The following is a 16,662-nucleotide window of genomic DNA, read 5'->3' on the forward strand; positions in this document are numbered from 1 at the left end:
GGTGTTAAATTTATTGAACCACTTAAAACCTCCAAGGACTCCAAAACTCACTCACAATTATGGCATGCAATGGTGGCGCAACCCAGTCCCAGGCGGCGGGGCTGCCCCTTCGCGGACTTACTTGCCCGGACTTACTTACCTGATGGATCAAATTTTAGCTGGGCCAAGCTACAAATTCTCGGATATGAAATAATTTTAGCACTGACACTTTGCAGCGGTAGTGGAGTATCATGTCCATGGCAATAGAACAATTCATCGTTAGCGTTGGCATGAATGGACGAGTGTTGTTTCGTGTACACCCCACACACTCGGATAGCAGTAGGAAAAGGAAAGGATTAGTACAGGTTTAATCTCCCACTTTATAATTTCGAATCGTAAAAGTAACTTAATATAAAAAAAAAATCTGACTTTGTAAAAGAGTTCCTTAGGTCACAGGAACGTATCTTAACGTATTCCAATTTTATTCACTAAACAGAAAAAAATAAATTCGAAAGTTGTGTGTTGTTATTCTTTGAAATATCCGATTTTAACTGAGCTCATCTCATTTTGTATACGAAAAAACTACTTAAAAATATTTAAAAAAAAAATGAAATGTCTACTTTCTGTGTTTGATTAAAAGTAAAAGTACACAACAAGTCCATTCTTTGAAATTTATGTTTTTTACTGAACTAATCTGACTTTGTAGGAGATCTTTCAACTAATCAACCCGGTTGAAAGTAACTTAATATAAAAATAAAAAAAAAATCTGACTTTGTATACGAAAAATGAACTTATAAAATATAAAAAACAATGAAATGCTTACTTTCTTACTTAAAATAAGTATTATAACGTACATATTCGAAATTAGTACAAGGCTCTTGCCTGCCGCTGCACGACGCCATCGATCTGCATCGCCTGCAATGGCTCGCGTTTTTTTTGCAGAGCTGCAAACGCTTCAGGATGTTTGTCCTTCAGGGCGGGGTAGCTGGAGACCGGTATGCCCATCGATTTGGCCGATCGTCGGAGACGGCTACTATAAGTGAGCAGCAGCAGATTAGGCACTTCCTTTTGGAGCTGCAGGCAGCTGTTGACAATACTTTCCTCTATGCAGCAGACGTGGAACAGGTAGTCCTGCTCCTCTGTGACCGATTGGGCCTGGATCTCGAAAGTCCTATCAAATTTAGAGTTCAAGTATTTGATTGCACGCTCTGCTATCTGCACCTTCGTGTTGTACACTCTTTGACACTCGTTGAAGAAGTCAACCTGCTTTATCACAATATGCGGAATGTATAGCATGCTTCCATCTGTGCCGGGCAGAACCAATTTGCTCAGATTCTCTAGATACTCTTTGCGCACGTCCAGGGGTTCCTCGAAGTTAAGTACCATCTCCTTGTCAAGGACAAAATACATCTTATTCTCGAGGCGTGGGGGCATGTCCCCGCCATCCAGACTTTCACGCACATTCCTGACGTGCTCGTTTTCCTTCCCATTCAGATCCCATAGCTCTGACGCTGGATATGGACTCGTTGCAATCCTCTGGAATTACCTTCTGGTAATGAGAGGGAAATTTTCTCGCAAATGTACATACCTTTGGCACGGTCCCAGCACGTTGCTGCTTGCGCCATATCTTTCGATTCGGATAGGGATCGGGCATTTGCAGACTGCTCACGGCCTCCAGCAGAGCTTGGGGCTTTTCCCATGTATTTCTCAAACTGATTTTCTCCTCCATTGGCCTCTCGTTATGTTGCTTATACAGCGAACGCAGTCGTCTGTTCTCCTCCTCCTGCTGTTCGAACAACATGATCTGATTCATTTTCTCGCACTGTACGCATAAACTTTTTTGGCTTGTTTTTTTTATATAGAGATGGGCGCAATGCGCTTGATGCTGTATCGATGTATCGACAGCTTTTGATTTTCTGTTGTGTGATTTAATTTTATGAACCAAATTGGTTTTTATTTAAGATTTTATATTAACAATCGAACAGTTTGTAAGCCTTCGTGAGTGCAAGATGGATCAGAACTACATATGCATTTATTTGAGCTATCGATAGCACGCAAAAAAGTTTAGAGAACATATGGGTAAGATTAAGTGTCATCTCTCATGTTTTTAGTGCTGGCTAACGGCTATGATACATATCCTACTTCTCGGCGTTGGAAATATAGTCGGCTCAGAACCTATCGATATTGGCTTCGAAGCTTCGCGACTGGCACCAAAAAATAATCATGTCAAATTGAAATTATTAAACCTATTTAAAAAAACCTATTTATTGAGTATGTCTTAGTAGATTTGTCAGATATCGATACCAGTCAACAGCTGATCAACTAGTGCTGAATAGGCGCTATTTATAACCATTTATAATGATATTAAACTTTACTTTTCTATCTGACTAGCTGGAAAAATAAATATGGCCTTATGGGAAATACCTGCAGTCAGTGCGAGAGAACTATATGCGTCAAGCTGGCTATCCAGTTGAGCTGGGAGCAGCGCTGCGGCAGAATTTATCGAAAATTTTACTTTGCGGATACAATTTTGCTGGATTGGTGTCCGTGTTCAGCTGGAAAACATCATTGTGTGCCAAGTAGTGCCTTAGTTCTACTAAAAGCCATTAGACGTGCCTAGAGACGGCTACGAACAATAATGTTGCATTTTGCCTCTAGTGATATCCCTCTCTACGCAGAAAAATTGTCTAAGTCCAATGTCATATGGCTATTAGTGGCGTTGAGCAAACACGAATCCCCTTATTACAGTCTCGAGATTGTCTGCATCAAAAACAAAAAGGGAAGAAGCATCACATCACCTCTTACAGGAAAACCATTCATGATGGGGCATCGTACAGTGTATTCCCCTTCTTCGCGGTAAGGATTTCATAAACATGTCGCTAATCTAGCAGAACTGCAATTGTTGCATTTGTTACATTTCCATCTCCATTTGGCTTTGGCCACTTTAATTTGAATTAGTGTTTAAATTTTCGCACTTGCTGCCGCTCATAAATAATGGAAGTCGCGTCTTGTCTGCCCTGCCCTGGGAAGAGTACAGAATGTTTATTCAATGATTGTTTGTTTTTTTCTTTTTATTTTGAGAGGGGGCATTCAAATGTCTAAATACGCATACTTACATATGTGAGTACCCTGTACATGTGTATTTTGTCGTTGCTGCTGCTGCTGCTTCTGCTGTTGTTTCTGGTAAGTGCCATTTCAAGCTCATTAGTGGCCATAATTAGCCGGAGGAGTTTATGGCCCACAGACACTGGCGAAATGCAGACACATTCAAGGCACAGACGAAAAACTACTTACAGTCCGCACTAAAAATATCCGTACAGCGCAGTTGTCTGTGTGTGGACAGTGTTTGGGTCTCGGCTGGGCTGATCAGTTGTGGGCGCTACCATTCTGCGACCCTTAATCTTCAGTGACCCCCTACTGCTTGGAGCAGCTGTGAACAGCTGATTAGCAAAATTATATAGAAAACGTTTACGGGTTTTACGTTTACGGGTTTTCTTTAGATTTCTATAAGTCGAAGTTTTGTCCCGGCAGATATGATTGTTTGACAGAATCGGAGAGAGACGAAGGTGCACAGAAATCGATTATTTGTTGTGACAGTGACACTATTCAACTCCATTTCGAATGGCTTACCTTCTACGCGTACCTATCCATATCCCCATTATCCGGCACAACAATGAGACAAATGCCCGATAAGTACCACATGTTCCCCATTGTCAAACGTAATCTCCACTTCGCTCCGACAAAAAAAAGAAAAAGAAAAACAAAACAAAACCCATGAAGAGGTGTAGCCCGTGGTGGTGGGTTGGGGCGCTGTAAGAGGAATGCGTGCAAAATTTCGCACACACTCAAACATGAAATAAAATAAAATAAAAAGGGCATGTGTTCGCACAAACACAGAGCAAACCAGAGAGAAGAAGCAACTGTAAAGATACTTTTCGGCTGCCCTGGCATTACATATATTTTCGTTGATGACTGGAGCGAGGGGCGCGGCGAGGCGAGGCAACTTTACGGCCCCGCGTATTACAAACTGAAACATGTGTTTATTGTCCAACTGTCTTAACGGGGCTCTGCTCACTCCTCCACTCTCTGGGTCTCCTTTGCTCCTACTCCTACTGCTTCTTTTCTTCCTCTAGCAGTCGTGCAAAAAAAAAGCAAGCGTACCTTTACGCTTTGGGGTCGACCCATTGATACCCTTTCGTGGACATCGTTCCTGTTGAAGCTATGGGCATATAGTGTTCCAAACAGACATACTTATGTATGTATTCATATGTGTGACCATATAGATTCGGCTGTAGATCTTGATCTATATTATATACGAACATATACTCTTACTTGTTTAGTCATTGCAAACATCTGCTTGAAACAATAACACCCTTCGGCAGAGTATACTCGCGCTGTCAGCGGCGGCGACTGCAACACTTCAAGTGACACTGCAGACACTCTCTCGGCTCGTGCTGCCCTCTCTCTCGCCCTCTCTTTCTATGCACTAGCACTGTCGCCTTTCTTCTTATTGCATTCCCTTTTGCTCCCGCTGCTGCTTTTGTTGTTAGTTTTTAGTCAGTTTTTGTCATTAACAAATGGGAAATTAAATTGCGCTTAAATTTGCCTGTGCGAAAAGTGTGCAGGGGGTGGGCGGGCGGTAAGGAGATAAGGTAAGGAGGCTAGCTAAAAATAGATATTTATCAGGCGAAAAATGCTCCAGGGGTCTCCCATTGAATACTTTTTTGTTGTTTTGCGAGAGAGACAGAGTGAGTGGGAGAAAAAGTGTTAGCGGGAGTGGGTGAAATCTGTGCACCCATGGTATAATTATCTTTAAGGTAAATATATTTATGGATAACTTTGGGTTCATGGAGGGTCCAAATAATAAAAAAATAATTTAATATCCATTTAGGTTTGTGTATGTACATATGTATGTACATAGATAAAATGTGCGCCAATATTACGCACCTCGTACCTCCCATTAACTCAGTAGCAATTATAAAAATGAATACCCAAATAATATTGAAACTGTCGCGACTGCTGTCTAAGCTTCGCTCATTCACACTTTTTGATTTTCCCTTTTTTATCTCTCGTTCCATTCCGCACTTCTTGTTTGAGAAAATCATATCTCCCTGTCCATGGCCAAGGGTCTGCACAAGGTCCAGAGTCCAGGGGCAGTAGTAATCACGTTGTAGAATTAATTCTAAAATAAAAGGATGGGGAGGCCTCAAGCACAAAGCTCTTTATATCCCTACTCATTTTCAGCTCAATTGCACTTAACATTGCAGCTGCCCGCAATTAAAAATGGAAACCAACTTTGTCACTTGAAACTGTTAATAGGCCTTAAGCTGGCTTAATCCACGGCAGGAGGCCGCCAAGGGAAAGGAAAAAGTAAAAGTTAAACGAGCAGCAACAAACACGAGTATCCCCCTCTCTTCCTTCTATTGGCTTCGTTTGGCTCCTTGGGGTTCGGTGTCGGTGTCGGTCTCTTTGGGTAGGGGAAAAAGTCCCCATTTGATTTAGCATTTTCTGCTTCGATTTCATTTCATTTCTGTGGCAGTCTCCGTGGTGCAAAAACCCATGTCAAAATTCGCTGTGACAGGCCCAAAAACTTTGCGCTTAAAAATAAATCAAAACTTTTCAGTCCAGAATTCATATTCGTCTCTCCACTCGCCCCCTCCAACCACCACCACCAACATACTTCCCACCAGATAAATGTGCTGATAATTTGTATACGTTTTTTTTTTTGGTCTTCTCCTTTTCTTTATTTTTGCATATGTCAACTTTTGTCAATGGGCCAAAAGAGAGTTTCTGGCCAAAAACTTTCTATCATGCTGAGACATGGCAAAGTTTTGGCATCACTTATGGCTTTGTTTGTGGGCTGAGAGTCTGTGAGTGAAAGGGGGGGAGTGCGAGTGAGGATGGGGCTGTACCATGAGGATTCCGAATGTATCTCTGTGCTAGTCTGTGGCTTAAGCTTTGATTGTTGCTTATCTACCAGCCAGCAGACACATTTATTTTAATCAGCAATAAGAAATCTGAACTCCTACGGAATTGAATAAGAAACACAATAAATGTGGGAATATTATCGGTGATAGAACTTACGTTTAATATCAAAAAGGAGCAATTATTCTTTCAATATGAATTATCTCTATTATCTCTTAATTTGATAGCTTTCAATAACGTAATTTCAGCTATATTTTGTGGCTTGCAGAGTTCTTCAGACTAATATTAATGGTGTCCATGGCTTTATGTATTGTATAAAAATTAAATAAAATCCCAGAGCCTTGGGTGGTGTTCCATCTCTCACTGAAACTTATCGGCCAGATTGAATTGTCTTATGATGGTGACAACCGAAAAGGCCAGCTTCACCATCTTTAAAGAATCAAGAACATAAAGTTATATACTGCTATATATTCAGAGAATAAAAATTCTTACCGATAGATTCGTTTGCATGGAGATAGGAAAAACTCCACCCGCTGTCAGTACAATCGGCTGCTGTAGATTGTGCAGAAAGTAGATCAGCGTGGACTTGTACTTGCGATTGGCTGCCAGCCAATTCGATTGGAACAAACACTCCGATAGCTCACGGCAGTCCTCGATGATCGTGTTGCACACGTAGCAGAAGGGAAATGTTTCCAACAACACACAGAACATGAAGCACGCGGTGCCGATTCCCGTCCACAGGGTGGAAAAGAACATGATGTTGATCAGTGACAGGCCCAGAACAATACCAATCAAGAGGAACTGCACGAATATGGTGCCCGAGAAGACGGGCCGCAGTTTATTAACATAGCTACAGGATAAATAAAATTCAATCACGATACCTAAGAAAACAAATAAGAAAAATAACTTACTCTAGTATCAAGCGATGGTCCTGGATGCATTTGCTTAGCTCCTCATGGTGTTGCTGCTCATTTTTGCTGGGATCGGAACGTAGTTTGCTCAACCGATCCTTGAGCAGAACGATGTGACAGCGAGCCATCAGCATGTGGGCCAGCGGAGAGACATCCGTGCACTGGTCCATGGTGACACAGGAACCCATCAGCAACATCTCGCACAAGCTGGATACGAAAAAGTTCTTTTCAGGGTCCAGCCCAGGGAGGTACATCAACCAGGCGTGCCTGCCCATCAGGATGTAGCCGGTCCAACTGACGACAACAAATCCCGAGTAAACCATGTGATAGAACACATAGCACATGTTGCCCAGAGCCACACAGCGGTGCACACTGGAGCGTTCCTCGTCGCTGGTGCAGCGCAGGTCCAGGTCATCCAGCACCCGTCTGGCTGCCTTAAATCCCCTGTAGCCCCAAATAGTGTAGAGGCACTTCAAGACACAGCCGTACATATTCACCGTGATCTCCAGGGAGCTGAGAAACTCTCCCGCCGTGAAGCTCTTGAACATCTGAATATACGATACCAACATAGAGATCGGCAGGAGGAAGATCAGCAGCATATTCAGGGAAATTCCCCAAATAATATAGGGGATTCTCCATTTCTTATTATCGGGCGCTGTCCAGCCGAAAATCTTTTGACATCGATCCAAGTAGACAAAGGCATCGCGCGACCGAGTCCTCTCCGTCAATGGCAGGACTTTGATGCGCGGGAACAACTTGCTCAACATCTTGACCGTAGTTAGTACTTGAGTATGTGGCAAGCATAGAATGAGTGTCCTTTATAGACTTCCGGCTTGTGGTGGTTGTTCTTTGCCACGGGAATATTTCAAGTTGGTGTCCTTTTACATTTACCTTTAACAGTCACAGGCAGGAGGTTGAGTGAGCTATTTCCATGAACTAACATTGGCTATGTCTCTCCGACCAGTCGGAACGTTAATGTCGAATGACATAAGCCGATCTACCAGGAATAATAGCAATCGATGGCAAAATAAAAAATAGCAGTGCTTTATCTATTAATTGGTGGTGAAAAAGAAGCTTATTGAGTGATCTTTGACCTTTTCTTTCTCCACAAAATGCATTAAAAGGGCATCTTTCGGTCGGGTTCTTTGGCCATATTCTCTATCACATGTTTAACTTTTAACTTTTAGGTCTTTTTCTTTTAGAAACTTGACAAAAGATTCTTAAATAATTAACCTTGGGAATGCATGAGCTGCCACTAAAGTCAGCTTTAAATACAAATTTCTTTAATTGTTGTAGCCCTTGCACCTCATTTGTTAGCATATTACGAGGGTATGCTTTTTTATGCAATGACTGCACAATCCAGAGGGCCATGCGACACCACGCCGAAGCTATAGAAGAATCACTCACAAGATACAACAAAAAAAGTTTGGTAGAAAGTTTGGAAGGGAAAAGGTAACAGGAAAAAGAACAGAAACCGAAACAGGCAAGGGAAATTGGGAAAATAAAAAAAAGCACAAATTGCGGAACCTGCAACAAGTAAAATATGTTACAGAAATGTGAAACCAAAAGAGGGTAATTCGAATTCAATAGGAACTGGATATGGCCACATCAAATGCGAGATCTATGGACTCCTCATTTTTAATTCAGAAGGAATACACTTTAATTAGTCTGCTTTCTTTGACCTTGTGTTTTGCCTCAAAATGTATTTAAATATAAATATAAATATGTATATAAATAGCGTGGTACCTGCCAGGACAATCCTTGTGGTAGAGAGCACCGGACCACCAGAGTCGCAATAAATAAATAAATAATATATATAAATAATATATGTATAATAATAATATAAATGTTAAGCCAAAGAACTGTGTTGCGAATAAATATATGACTATTTGGCACAGAAAACAAGTAAAGCAGGTCAAAGATACCACCTGTATCTATGGAATCAGCTGGAATTAGCTATCTATGGATTCTCTGAATACTGTCAGAGATTGGACTTCACTCATTCTGAGCGGAGTAGTGTTCTCCACTGCGCAGTTTGAGAGCTCAATTGATCAGTCGTCAGGCGGTCGTCGATTCATAGCCCATGTCGATGCGGAAACGAAGGACAAGACCCTACCTCCGCTACCCTACAACAGCTACCTCCTATAGTGGGCGGGATACCGGCCCGAAGCTAAGGAATTTGGCGACTCTGGTGGCCCGGTGCTCTCCTACCACAAGGACTATCCTGGCAGGTAACACGTTATGGGCATCACCTCGACTGGCGTTGCCTGCGACACGGTTATCCCAGTGTCTACACAAGGGTTCATTGTTATATGAATTGGATCAAGCAACAACTGGCGAGCTCCACGAAAACTGAAGAAGATTTATTCTGCTGGCCTAAACAAAGTACGTTAATTTATTACGTTATCACGTTATCAAGTGCTATATCTATGACATATATTAATCCGAGCTCGTAGGCTTCGTACTACAGAAAGTTGTGCCGCTAACCAATCCAAACTCTGATTTTGCGCGATCTTCCGGAATTCTTTGTTGATTCCGTTAAAGCTGTTTCCATTATCAGCTGTCTATCAGACTATGATAGTCCCTAGCAGAGGCGCCTCTGATGTCTCAATTTGTCACTCGAATCATGCCTGCCACCGATTCCACAGATTCATCAATGTCGCGGCGGCAGCCTCCCTCGGATGTTTGCAAATGCCGCGAAATTGATGATGAAGTCTGCGAAAGCTTTTAAGCTGGCAATGGTAAAAGTTTTACGCACACACATCACAGCGATAAGTTTTGAGCTCTGAACCTTTTGGAACCCTTCGGAATCGTTATTTCTGTGTAAACAATTCAATTGGCACAAATATGCCAAAAAAAAAAAAAGGAAAACCCAATTTCACTCAACGACAACTTTTCGTCGCTCTTTACTTTTCCGTTTCTGGCTGGAAGGAAGAAATAATTCTTAACAGTTTGATTCAATCAGAGGCGATATCGCATGCAGGGAATCGGAATCGGAACTGGAATTCCTTTGTCACCTTTATGGGAGACGTTAACTTTGCCCAAAAACTTATTTAAAACATTTTCCCCCCCATGTCCCACCTCTGCTCCCCGGGCACACTCCCAGACTTTACTTTTCATTGTTTGCGCTTGAAGAAAAATGCGTTTTTCATGCTAATGTCAAACCTTAATAGATGAGACCCTCCCCTTCGTGTAGGGAGGCGTGGCACTCCCCTTAGACCGCCACTGGAACATGTGTTCGGAGATTTTCTTGTGGCATTTCCATTTCTGGGGCAGGAAGGAGGAGGAGGCCTCAGCGTCAGCATCCGCATCATTTCCTGAGTTATTTCACTCTAGAGAATTTTCCAATTGGACTGCTAAACTTTTTGCCAGTTCCATTTTATTGCAAAGGCGTGGACCACGAAAATGTAGGTAATTTCCCAAAGTTTTCAATGCTGTGACATTAAATTGACCCAAATAGTTGAAGTTGAAGTTGAACCAACTTGAAGCGCATTTATTTTAACTGTTCAAATAGGCCTCTTAAGATGCCAACTCAAGAAGAAGTTTCGAGCTTAAAAAATCTCTATAGCTGGAGTTAGTTTATCAGTTAAGAAAGAGGGCAGACAAGTGAATTATTCCCCCACTTAAATTAGCTTTCAAAACAGCTGTTATCGGAATAATAATAGACCACAAATTAATAATGAGCGCTAAAACATTTCCATACCACAGCTCATACCAATGGCAATCCATCCATCAAAGCATCATACTCGTATCCTATTATATTCAATCCCTGACCCATCTCCGATTTCTCAATCCAATTAAATGATTCACCCAGTGGCAATGGCAGCGGAAATCTATATACGAGTATGTACAACAATTTATCAACTTGTCAGCATATTTAATGGAGGACTGGGTTAAAGACATTTGCTTGTGTTTGATGCCTAGCTTTTCTACTTCCACATCTGCCCACAGCTATGCCCCCACTTCAATCCGTCAATTCAATGGTGAAACTCCAATAATATGCCAAATGCCAATATTGCGTATACGTAACGTTGTGCGTTGTCCAGTGTTTTGCTCGCTGGGATTTGTTTAGCAGTAAGCGGAAATAGTTGTAGACAGAGAGAGAGAGAGATATGTGTATGTGTGTGAATATATGGAAACCGGGAGCATGTTGTGTTGTGTTGTTGAAGTTTATATGCAGGATAAACTGTTCAACCAACTGACGTACAGAGCACAGAAGCCTGTCCGGCCCGAGGACGAGGACCAGGACGGGGCCCAGACAGGCTCAGTCTGCCATAAAAGCAAATAACTGTCGTGTGGGTATATGTTTTAGTTAACTGAACGATAGTTGTCTGTGTCTAGTGTCTAGTGTCTGCTGTGTGGTGTGTTGCGTGTTGTGTGTGTGCCGCACACATGTGCGGGGAGATATATCTAATATGTTTGTCCATCAATTGTCCTGTCCGAAACTGGACTTCAGTGCAAACATGCTGAAATCCAAATCCTTGTCCGGCTTGGGCTCCAACATCGACTCCTACATCTCCCCCTACAGACTTCTGACTTTTGTGGCCAACCAACCAGTCAAGTCAACGTTTCTCTCACAGTTAATAAATATTTTTTTATCGCTTAAAATGTAAATATGCAATAAAAACTGGCAGTATATACATATACATATATATTTGAAAACGATTTTAGCAGCTGTTGCATTTCTCTTCAATTGAATGGCGTGCAGTCCTCTGGTTTTATTTGCCTACATTTGTGGCCACATCTTTTGAGTGAGTCTTGCGAGTTATTGTTGGTCGCTAGGCCTCAATTCTGGCCAAATATTGTGGATAAACATAAACATGTTGCGAACTGAATGGAAAGCCAAATTACTTGGTCGACTTTTGAGGTGAATGGAAGGTGCAGGCACTATGCAAATTTAGGCTTTAGAGTAGCAAAGGGGAGTCCCTTTCCTGAATGGTTATAGCAGAACTAGAATTAAATTAGAATTATTCAGTTTAAGTTGTAGGTACTTTTATTTTCGTTTCATTCCTTCAAGGTAACGCCTAGAAATGTCTATACATTTTTTTAAAAAGATTCTTTTACGTTCTGATTTTTTTGTTGTCTACTTTTTTTTACCGAATTTGTACCACATCACGTGTCACGTTTGAGCCCTGGCCAAGAGGGTGCGAAGTGATAAAAGAGAACAGCCAAGAGAGGCATAAAAAAGTCTGCGACGAAGATGTCACCAGCTGTCCCAAACAATCTTAATATTTGATGTCGAACCACGCATCGAGACGGCAGCTGTGACCCCGATTTTTAGCCGTACCCACGCCCCCATCTACATGTACTCGTATGTTTGTGGCCTGAAGGATGGGCCGAACTTTTAAATAGATGCCCAAACATTAGCAAATTTAATGCATTTGCTGGGATGAAATGCATAAATTTGATATGCTAAATTAACCCAACAAAAGGATAAGTTAAGTCCAACTTTGAGTGGATTGTGCGCTCCTGCATACGAAATCAGTTTTGGGGGGGTCGGATAGTTGATTATAATGATGATGATGGACTGGACTCGTTTTGGTTTTTTTTGTAGATTTGGAAGGAACGGCACATGCCCCATGATTGCTCTCAACGATTGCGCCACCGACAGACAGACTCTAAAATGCCAGAAACAATTTAATGCTTCATTGATAACCTCACATATGTGGCCCCTGTGCCTGACAGTCCACACAGACGTATCTGCGGGTTTTTCCTTCCTTTACTTTTCTTTCCTTTTCTTTTCACGAACATGTCAAACAGAAGGCAAGGCAAGGAAAGGAAAGGAAAGAAAGAAAGCGAAATACATCGAAACGCGCTGCGATAAACATATGAAAAATGCACATGCGGTGAGAGCCAAGTTCAATTCCAGAGGCCAAAAGTTTACGCCACTTAATAGAACTTGACGCAAATTCAATTACAACATTGGACCCCCACACTTCGACACACACCACCCCACACCCCACAACCCACACTCGGGGCGGAAAAACTTACAAAGAAAATTTTGCGGAAAAACGTTCGCTGCCGCAGTCAACTTTGCCCCCAAACCGAAGCCAAAACGAGAACCGCTCCTGGCGGCTATTTACACAGGGTATTTGTGTATTGCAAAGGGGTATACATATATAGTATCGAAAAGGCAAAAGGAAGACTTTCTGAACCCCAAAAATATATATATTTTATTTATGATAATTGATCAAATTGATAAGATTACCTATTGATCCACTAAAGAATAAGAAACATAAGTATTTACTATATTGGAATATATTTCCTTTCCTTGAAAATATTTCTATAAATTTTCCTACTATTTTTATGTGCGGTTTTTGTGTACATCTTACTCATTTGCGATCTAAAATTCTTTGTACACGTGAAATAAATCCCAGTTGAGGGTATGCTGTCGTCGAAGCATCATCCTCTGGCTGGTTTTTTTCCAGCCATTTCTGTAAACGTTGTCACAGCCAGCGGCGGCTTTGCCTCTGAGGAATGGTTTGGGAGTAGCTGGAGGATACTTTTGGAATGGGCTGCAACTTCAATTGGAATTGAAGTTTTTCTCAGCTTGCGGGCAGACTGCTGGCCCCCACCCACTCCTCCTGGAGCTTCACTGTACTGCAATTAGCAAATAAAACTTGGCATATTTTCGGTGCGGCTAAATGAGGCGTGGCCAAGAAACTTTTGCAATCACTTTCGTTTGCATTTCAAGAAAAAGGAATCGACTGAGTGCCGTGCCGTGCCGTGCCGTGCCAAACCCCCCTTTGGCTTAGGTCACAAAACTTGAAAGCCAACAAAAGGGTTTGGGAAGTTTTTTGTTTTGGCCAAGCAATTGTATCGATGGAATGACTTTTTCATTGGCTTTGCTGGTAGGTGGATGAGAGAGAAGTTACTGTAATTCATTTGGAATAAAGTATTATTTATTGGCCAGATATTTTACAAGTTTAGCCGAATTCTTATCGATTCATTTGCCGGTGACGAGCTTCTTCTTCCAAGCTGGTGAGTCCTTCATGGATAAAATCTCCATAATGCCACTCTCTATCCGCTTTCAAGATTTAAATCGGCACCGCATCTGAGTTGCTCCAGTCTGTACGATCTGGACCTTCAATGACTGAAGGACTGACGAGGCCCAAGCCCCCGAGCTAACAACCGAGAAGCTCACCAATCTACAAAGAAAAGCTCCGCATGTCAGCCATTGAAGATCCCTTCGACCAGGATCGACCGCACCCAGATTCAGATTGTTGGCCTTCAGTGCCTTGGATTCCAAATGTTTGCTCACTGACGACACTTGCACGCTTTGTATTCTTTTGGAACTACTTGAGTGTTCCCATGGTAGAGTTTTGGGAACAGTCCATTGTTAGTACAAATTAATGCCGATAGCTGTATTGCTGTGACTGGTAGGTACCAGCTGAGCCCGGCAGATGGCGCCCCAAAACAGATTTCGAAATATAACGGATAATTAAATATTATTAAATTAAAATGAAATTTAATATTAACGAATTCATTGTATAATTCAGCGATACAATAATTGGGAACGAAGTGGGACGCTCCCACGTCTAAGCCCCTGAAATTTTTTAATTTAAAAATGTATGTGCTAATTTTTAGATCCATTATAAAAAGTGTGTTCCCAAAACTAATTCAACAACTCAACCACTTAAACGGGAGAAACTTTTACGTCGCTCTGACCATTTCCGGCCACGTGACATCCCCTTATCCTTCCACCCACCCATAGCAGCCCAATAGCCCATAAATACCTTCAGCTTGCCAGATAGCAATGGAATTTTCGGCAATGTGGCTCGATGTGGCTCTATAAATACGTGACCCCCGCCAACGATTTAGGGCCAGAGCAGCAGCAGCAGCTGCCAGAGAACTATGCACCCGCTAAAGCAACTCGGACTGGGACTTACCCTTATGCTGTTCGCGCTGCTGCTGATCAGCGCTGAAGCGAAGAGGTCTCGCCGAAAAATCTACCGGGTCAACCTGCAAAGGGACACGAATCACCGGAGGATATTGAGGAATTTGGGCCACCAAAGTTTGATGGTCAGAAGTAAACTGAGGCACGCAACGCAAGCGAAGCTGGAGACTGCCATATCGTCCACGTTCACGTCCACCTCATCAAGTGGAGCCACAGAGACGCTCACAAATTCATTCAATACGGAATACTATGGCAAAGTGGCCATTGGTGGCCAGACCTTTGAGGTGCTCTTCGACACGGCCTCGGCCAACCTGTGGGTGCCGTCCGTGCAGTGCACCCAGAGTGTGTGCCTGCAGCACAATCGCTACAATTCGAGTCGCTCCAAGACGTACGTGGCCAATGGCACCGCCTTTCAGATCCAGTACGCCACCAGGGATGAGGCGGTCATCTTGCAGGGATTTCTCTCCACGGACAACCTGATGATTGCCGGACTGACGATCCAGAATCAGACCTTTGCCGAAATCACTTCGTTGCCCGAGAGCGTCTTCAATCGGTCGAACTTTGATGGGATTTTCGGGCTGGGTTTTCCCAGCATATCCATCGGAAATGTGAACCCACCGCTGTTTAACCTTTACGAACAGGGACTGATCGCTGAACCGTTGTTCACACTCATCCTCAACCGGAATGCCTCGGATCCGAGTAACGGGGGCAGGCTGCTACTCGGCGGCACCGATCCCACGCTCTACAGCGGCTGCCTCACCTACGTGCCGCTCTCCAATGTCGGATACTGGCAGATAACCGTCACCGGCATCAGCCTGGACACTGCATCCGATCTCTGCGCCAACTGTGAGGCCATCATCGATGCTGGAACCTCGCTGATTGTCGTTCCGTCTACCACTCTGGCGGCCATCAACACGAGATTCGGCATCACGGAAGCCGACAAGAGGGACGGCGTGTATACCATCTCCTGCGACAAGGTCTCCGCCCTGCCGGATCTGACCTTCAACATTGGACGCACCGACTTTACCCTGCCGGCCACCAGCTATATCCTCAACTACGATGGAACCTGTGTCTCGGGCTTCACCAGTCTTCCCGATGGCGGCGATGATCTGACCAGCCTCTGGGTGCTGGGCGATGTCTTTCTGGGTCCCTTCTACATTGAGTTTGACATGGAGTACAAACGCATTGCCATTGCTCGCAAATTGTAAATCTTTTTAATCTATAACCTATAATAATCAAATTATTTCTAACCAAATTACTTGCATTGTGCACAACTAATCTAACACACACATTTAAAATATATTCTTTTATTCTGTTATTGTTTTTATGGTTTGCTTTTGCACCTTAGCTGTTGTTTTTCTTGGTCTAAAATTTATCTGGGATACAAGGAATATATAAAATAGGAATTTTTTGTAATATTATTTAATACCTTCCTCGGACTTTAAGTCGAAAGTCTAGCAATCAGCATCATATAATGCCATCAACAATTGTATCTAAGCAAATGTTTAACGGAATTTTCCAAGTTACATTACCATTCCCGTGGGTTTACTTAGAAAAAAGTTTGTGGACAATAATAATTTAAAATATTTATTGCTTCAAATATATAAAATTCTCATATAAAAAGCAACGCCAAATGATCTTTTTCATGCAGGTGACAGGATGCTACCAAATACCAATCGATGGACTCAAAGTTAGTTCAATATTCAAGCGGCTCCTGCTGCAATTTCAACATGAAGGTCTCCAAGTTCCCGTTTCGGAAACTTACTTATAACTGTTGCAACGATGATTTAGTTATTCTTTTTTGTAGCTGCCAATCATTTTCATGGCTGCATTTTCTCTAAAAATTCGAGGTCAAATGAGTCCGCGCCTTCCGCATCGAGTCAACTTTTAATTAAAGATAAGATAAAGAACTTTTTTTTCCAGACCGCATTTCTCTATGCAAATTGATTT

The 16,662-nt window shown here is 42.5% G+C and overlaps 3 protein-coding genes and 1 long non-coding RNA gene across 7 annotated transcripts; 1 reads left to right on the plus strand and 3 right to left on the minus strand.

Moving 5' to 3' along the window:
- Positions 1–26: 26 nt before the first annotated feature.
- Positions 27–1,913, minus strand: LOC111076270. Of its 3 annotated transcripts, none has more exons than XM_041593811.1 (3): positions 1,568–1,913; positions 834–1,515; positions 27–307 (listed from the first exon to the last, which is right to left on the minus strand). In XM_041593811.1, the coding sequence occupies exons 1-2, from the start codon at positions 1,790–1,792 to the stop codon at positions 844–846; spliced, it is 897 nt and encodes a 298-aa protein (XP_041449745.1). In that variant the 5' UTR covers positions 1,793–1,913; the 3' UTR covers positions 27–307; positions 834–843. The 3 variants fall into 3 exon arrangements, with proteins under 3 accessions (XP_041449745.1, XP_041449744.1, XP_022225698.2); XM_041593810.1 differs by having other exon boundaries at positions 803–1,515; XM_022370006.2 differs by lacking the exon at positions 27–307 and having other exon boundaries at positions 600–1,515.
- An 864-nt stretch (positions 1,914–2,777) lies between these two features.
- LOC121404444 lies at positions 2,778–3,417 on the minus strand. Its single transcript, XR_005967997.1, has 2 exons — positions 3,096–3,417; positions 2,778–3,001 (listed from the first exon to the last, which is right to left on the minus strand). It is a non-coding gene; the product is annotated as an uncharacterized LOC121404444 (long non-coding RNA).
- A 2,325-nt stretch (positions 3,418–5,742) lies between these two features.
- LOC111076792 (odorant receptor 22a-like) lies at positions 5,743–7,735 on the minus strand. 2 transcript variants are annotated; one of them, XR_002608076.2, is made up of 4 exons: positions 6,816–7,735; positions 6,397–6,754; positions 6,064–6,333; positions 5,743–6,004 (listed from the first exon to the last, which is right to left on the minus strand). XR_002608076.2 is itself a non-coding variant. In XM_022370760.2 (3 exons), the coding sequence occupies exons 1-3, from the start codon at positions 7,580–7,582 to the stop codon at positions 6,265–6,267; spliced, it is 1,194 nt and encodes a 397-aa protein (XP_022226452.2). In that variant the 5' UTR covers positions 7,583–7,735; the 3' UTR covers positions 6,054–6,264. The 2 variants fall into 2 exon arrangements, 1 of the variants encoding a protein (XP_022226452.2); XM_022370760.2 differs by lacking the exon at positions 5,743–6,004 and having other exon boundaries at positions 6,054–6,333.
- Positions 7,736–14,700: 6,965 nt separating this feature from the next.
- Positions 14,701–15,977, plus strand: LOC111077316 (aspartic proteinase A3). The gene has a single exon (XM_022371543.2). It carries the CDS (start codon positions 14,709–14,711, stop codon positions 15,918–15,920), a length of 1,212 nt encoding a protein of 403 aa, XP_022227235.2. The 5' UTR covers positions 14,701–14,708; the 3' UTR covers positions 15,921–15,977.
- The last annotated feature ends 685 nt before the right edge of the window (positions 15,978–16,662 follow it).

This window comes from Drosophila obscura, unplaced genomic scaffold (assembly GCF_018151105.1).
Source record: "Drosophila obscura isolate BZ-5 IFL unplaced genomic scaffold, ASM1815110v1 contig_200, whole genome shotgun sequence".
Classification (NCBI taxonomy): domain Eukaryota; kingdom Metazoa; phylum Arthropoda; class Insecta; order Diptera; family Drosophilidae; genus Drosophila; species Drosophila obscura.

What these genes read in the sequence shown, in the direction of transcription:
- LOC111076270 (XM_041593811.1), bottom strand. Translation starts at nt 1,792, where the DNA reads ATGAATCAGATCATGTTGTTCGAACAGCAGGAGGAGGAGAACAGACGA. An exon ending in GTGCTGGGACCGTGCCAAAG is followed by an intron (nt 1,516 to 1,567) that starts GTATGTACATTT and finishes AGGTAATTCCAG; the next exon opens with AGGATTGCAACGAGTCCATA.
- LOC111077316 (XM_022371543.2), top strand. Translation starts at nt 14,709, where the DNA reads ATGCTGTTCGCGCTGCTGCTGATCAGCGCTGAAGCGAAGAGGTCTCGC.
- LOC111076792 (XM_022370760.2), bottom strand. Translation starts at nt 7,582, where the DNA reads ATGTTGAGCAAGTTGTTCCCGCGCATCAAAGTCCTGCCATTGACGGAG. An exon ending in GACCATCGCTTGATACTAGA is followed by an intron (nt 6,755 to 6,815) that starts GTAAGTTATTTT and finishes TTTATCCTGTAG; the next exon opens with CTATGTTAATAAACTGCGGC. An exon ending in CCATGCAAACGAATCTATCG is followed by an intron (nt 6,334 to 6,396) that starts GTAAGAATTTTT and finishes GATTCTTTAAAG; the next exon opens with ATGGTGAAGCTGGCCTTTTC.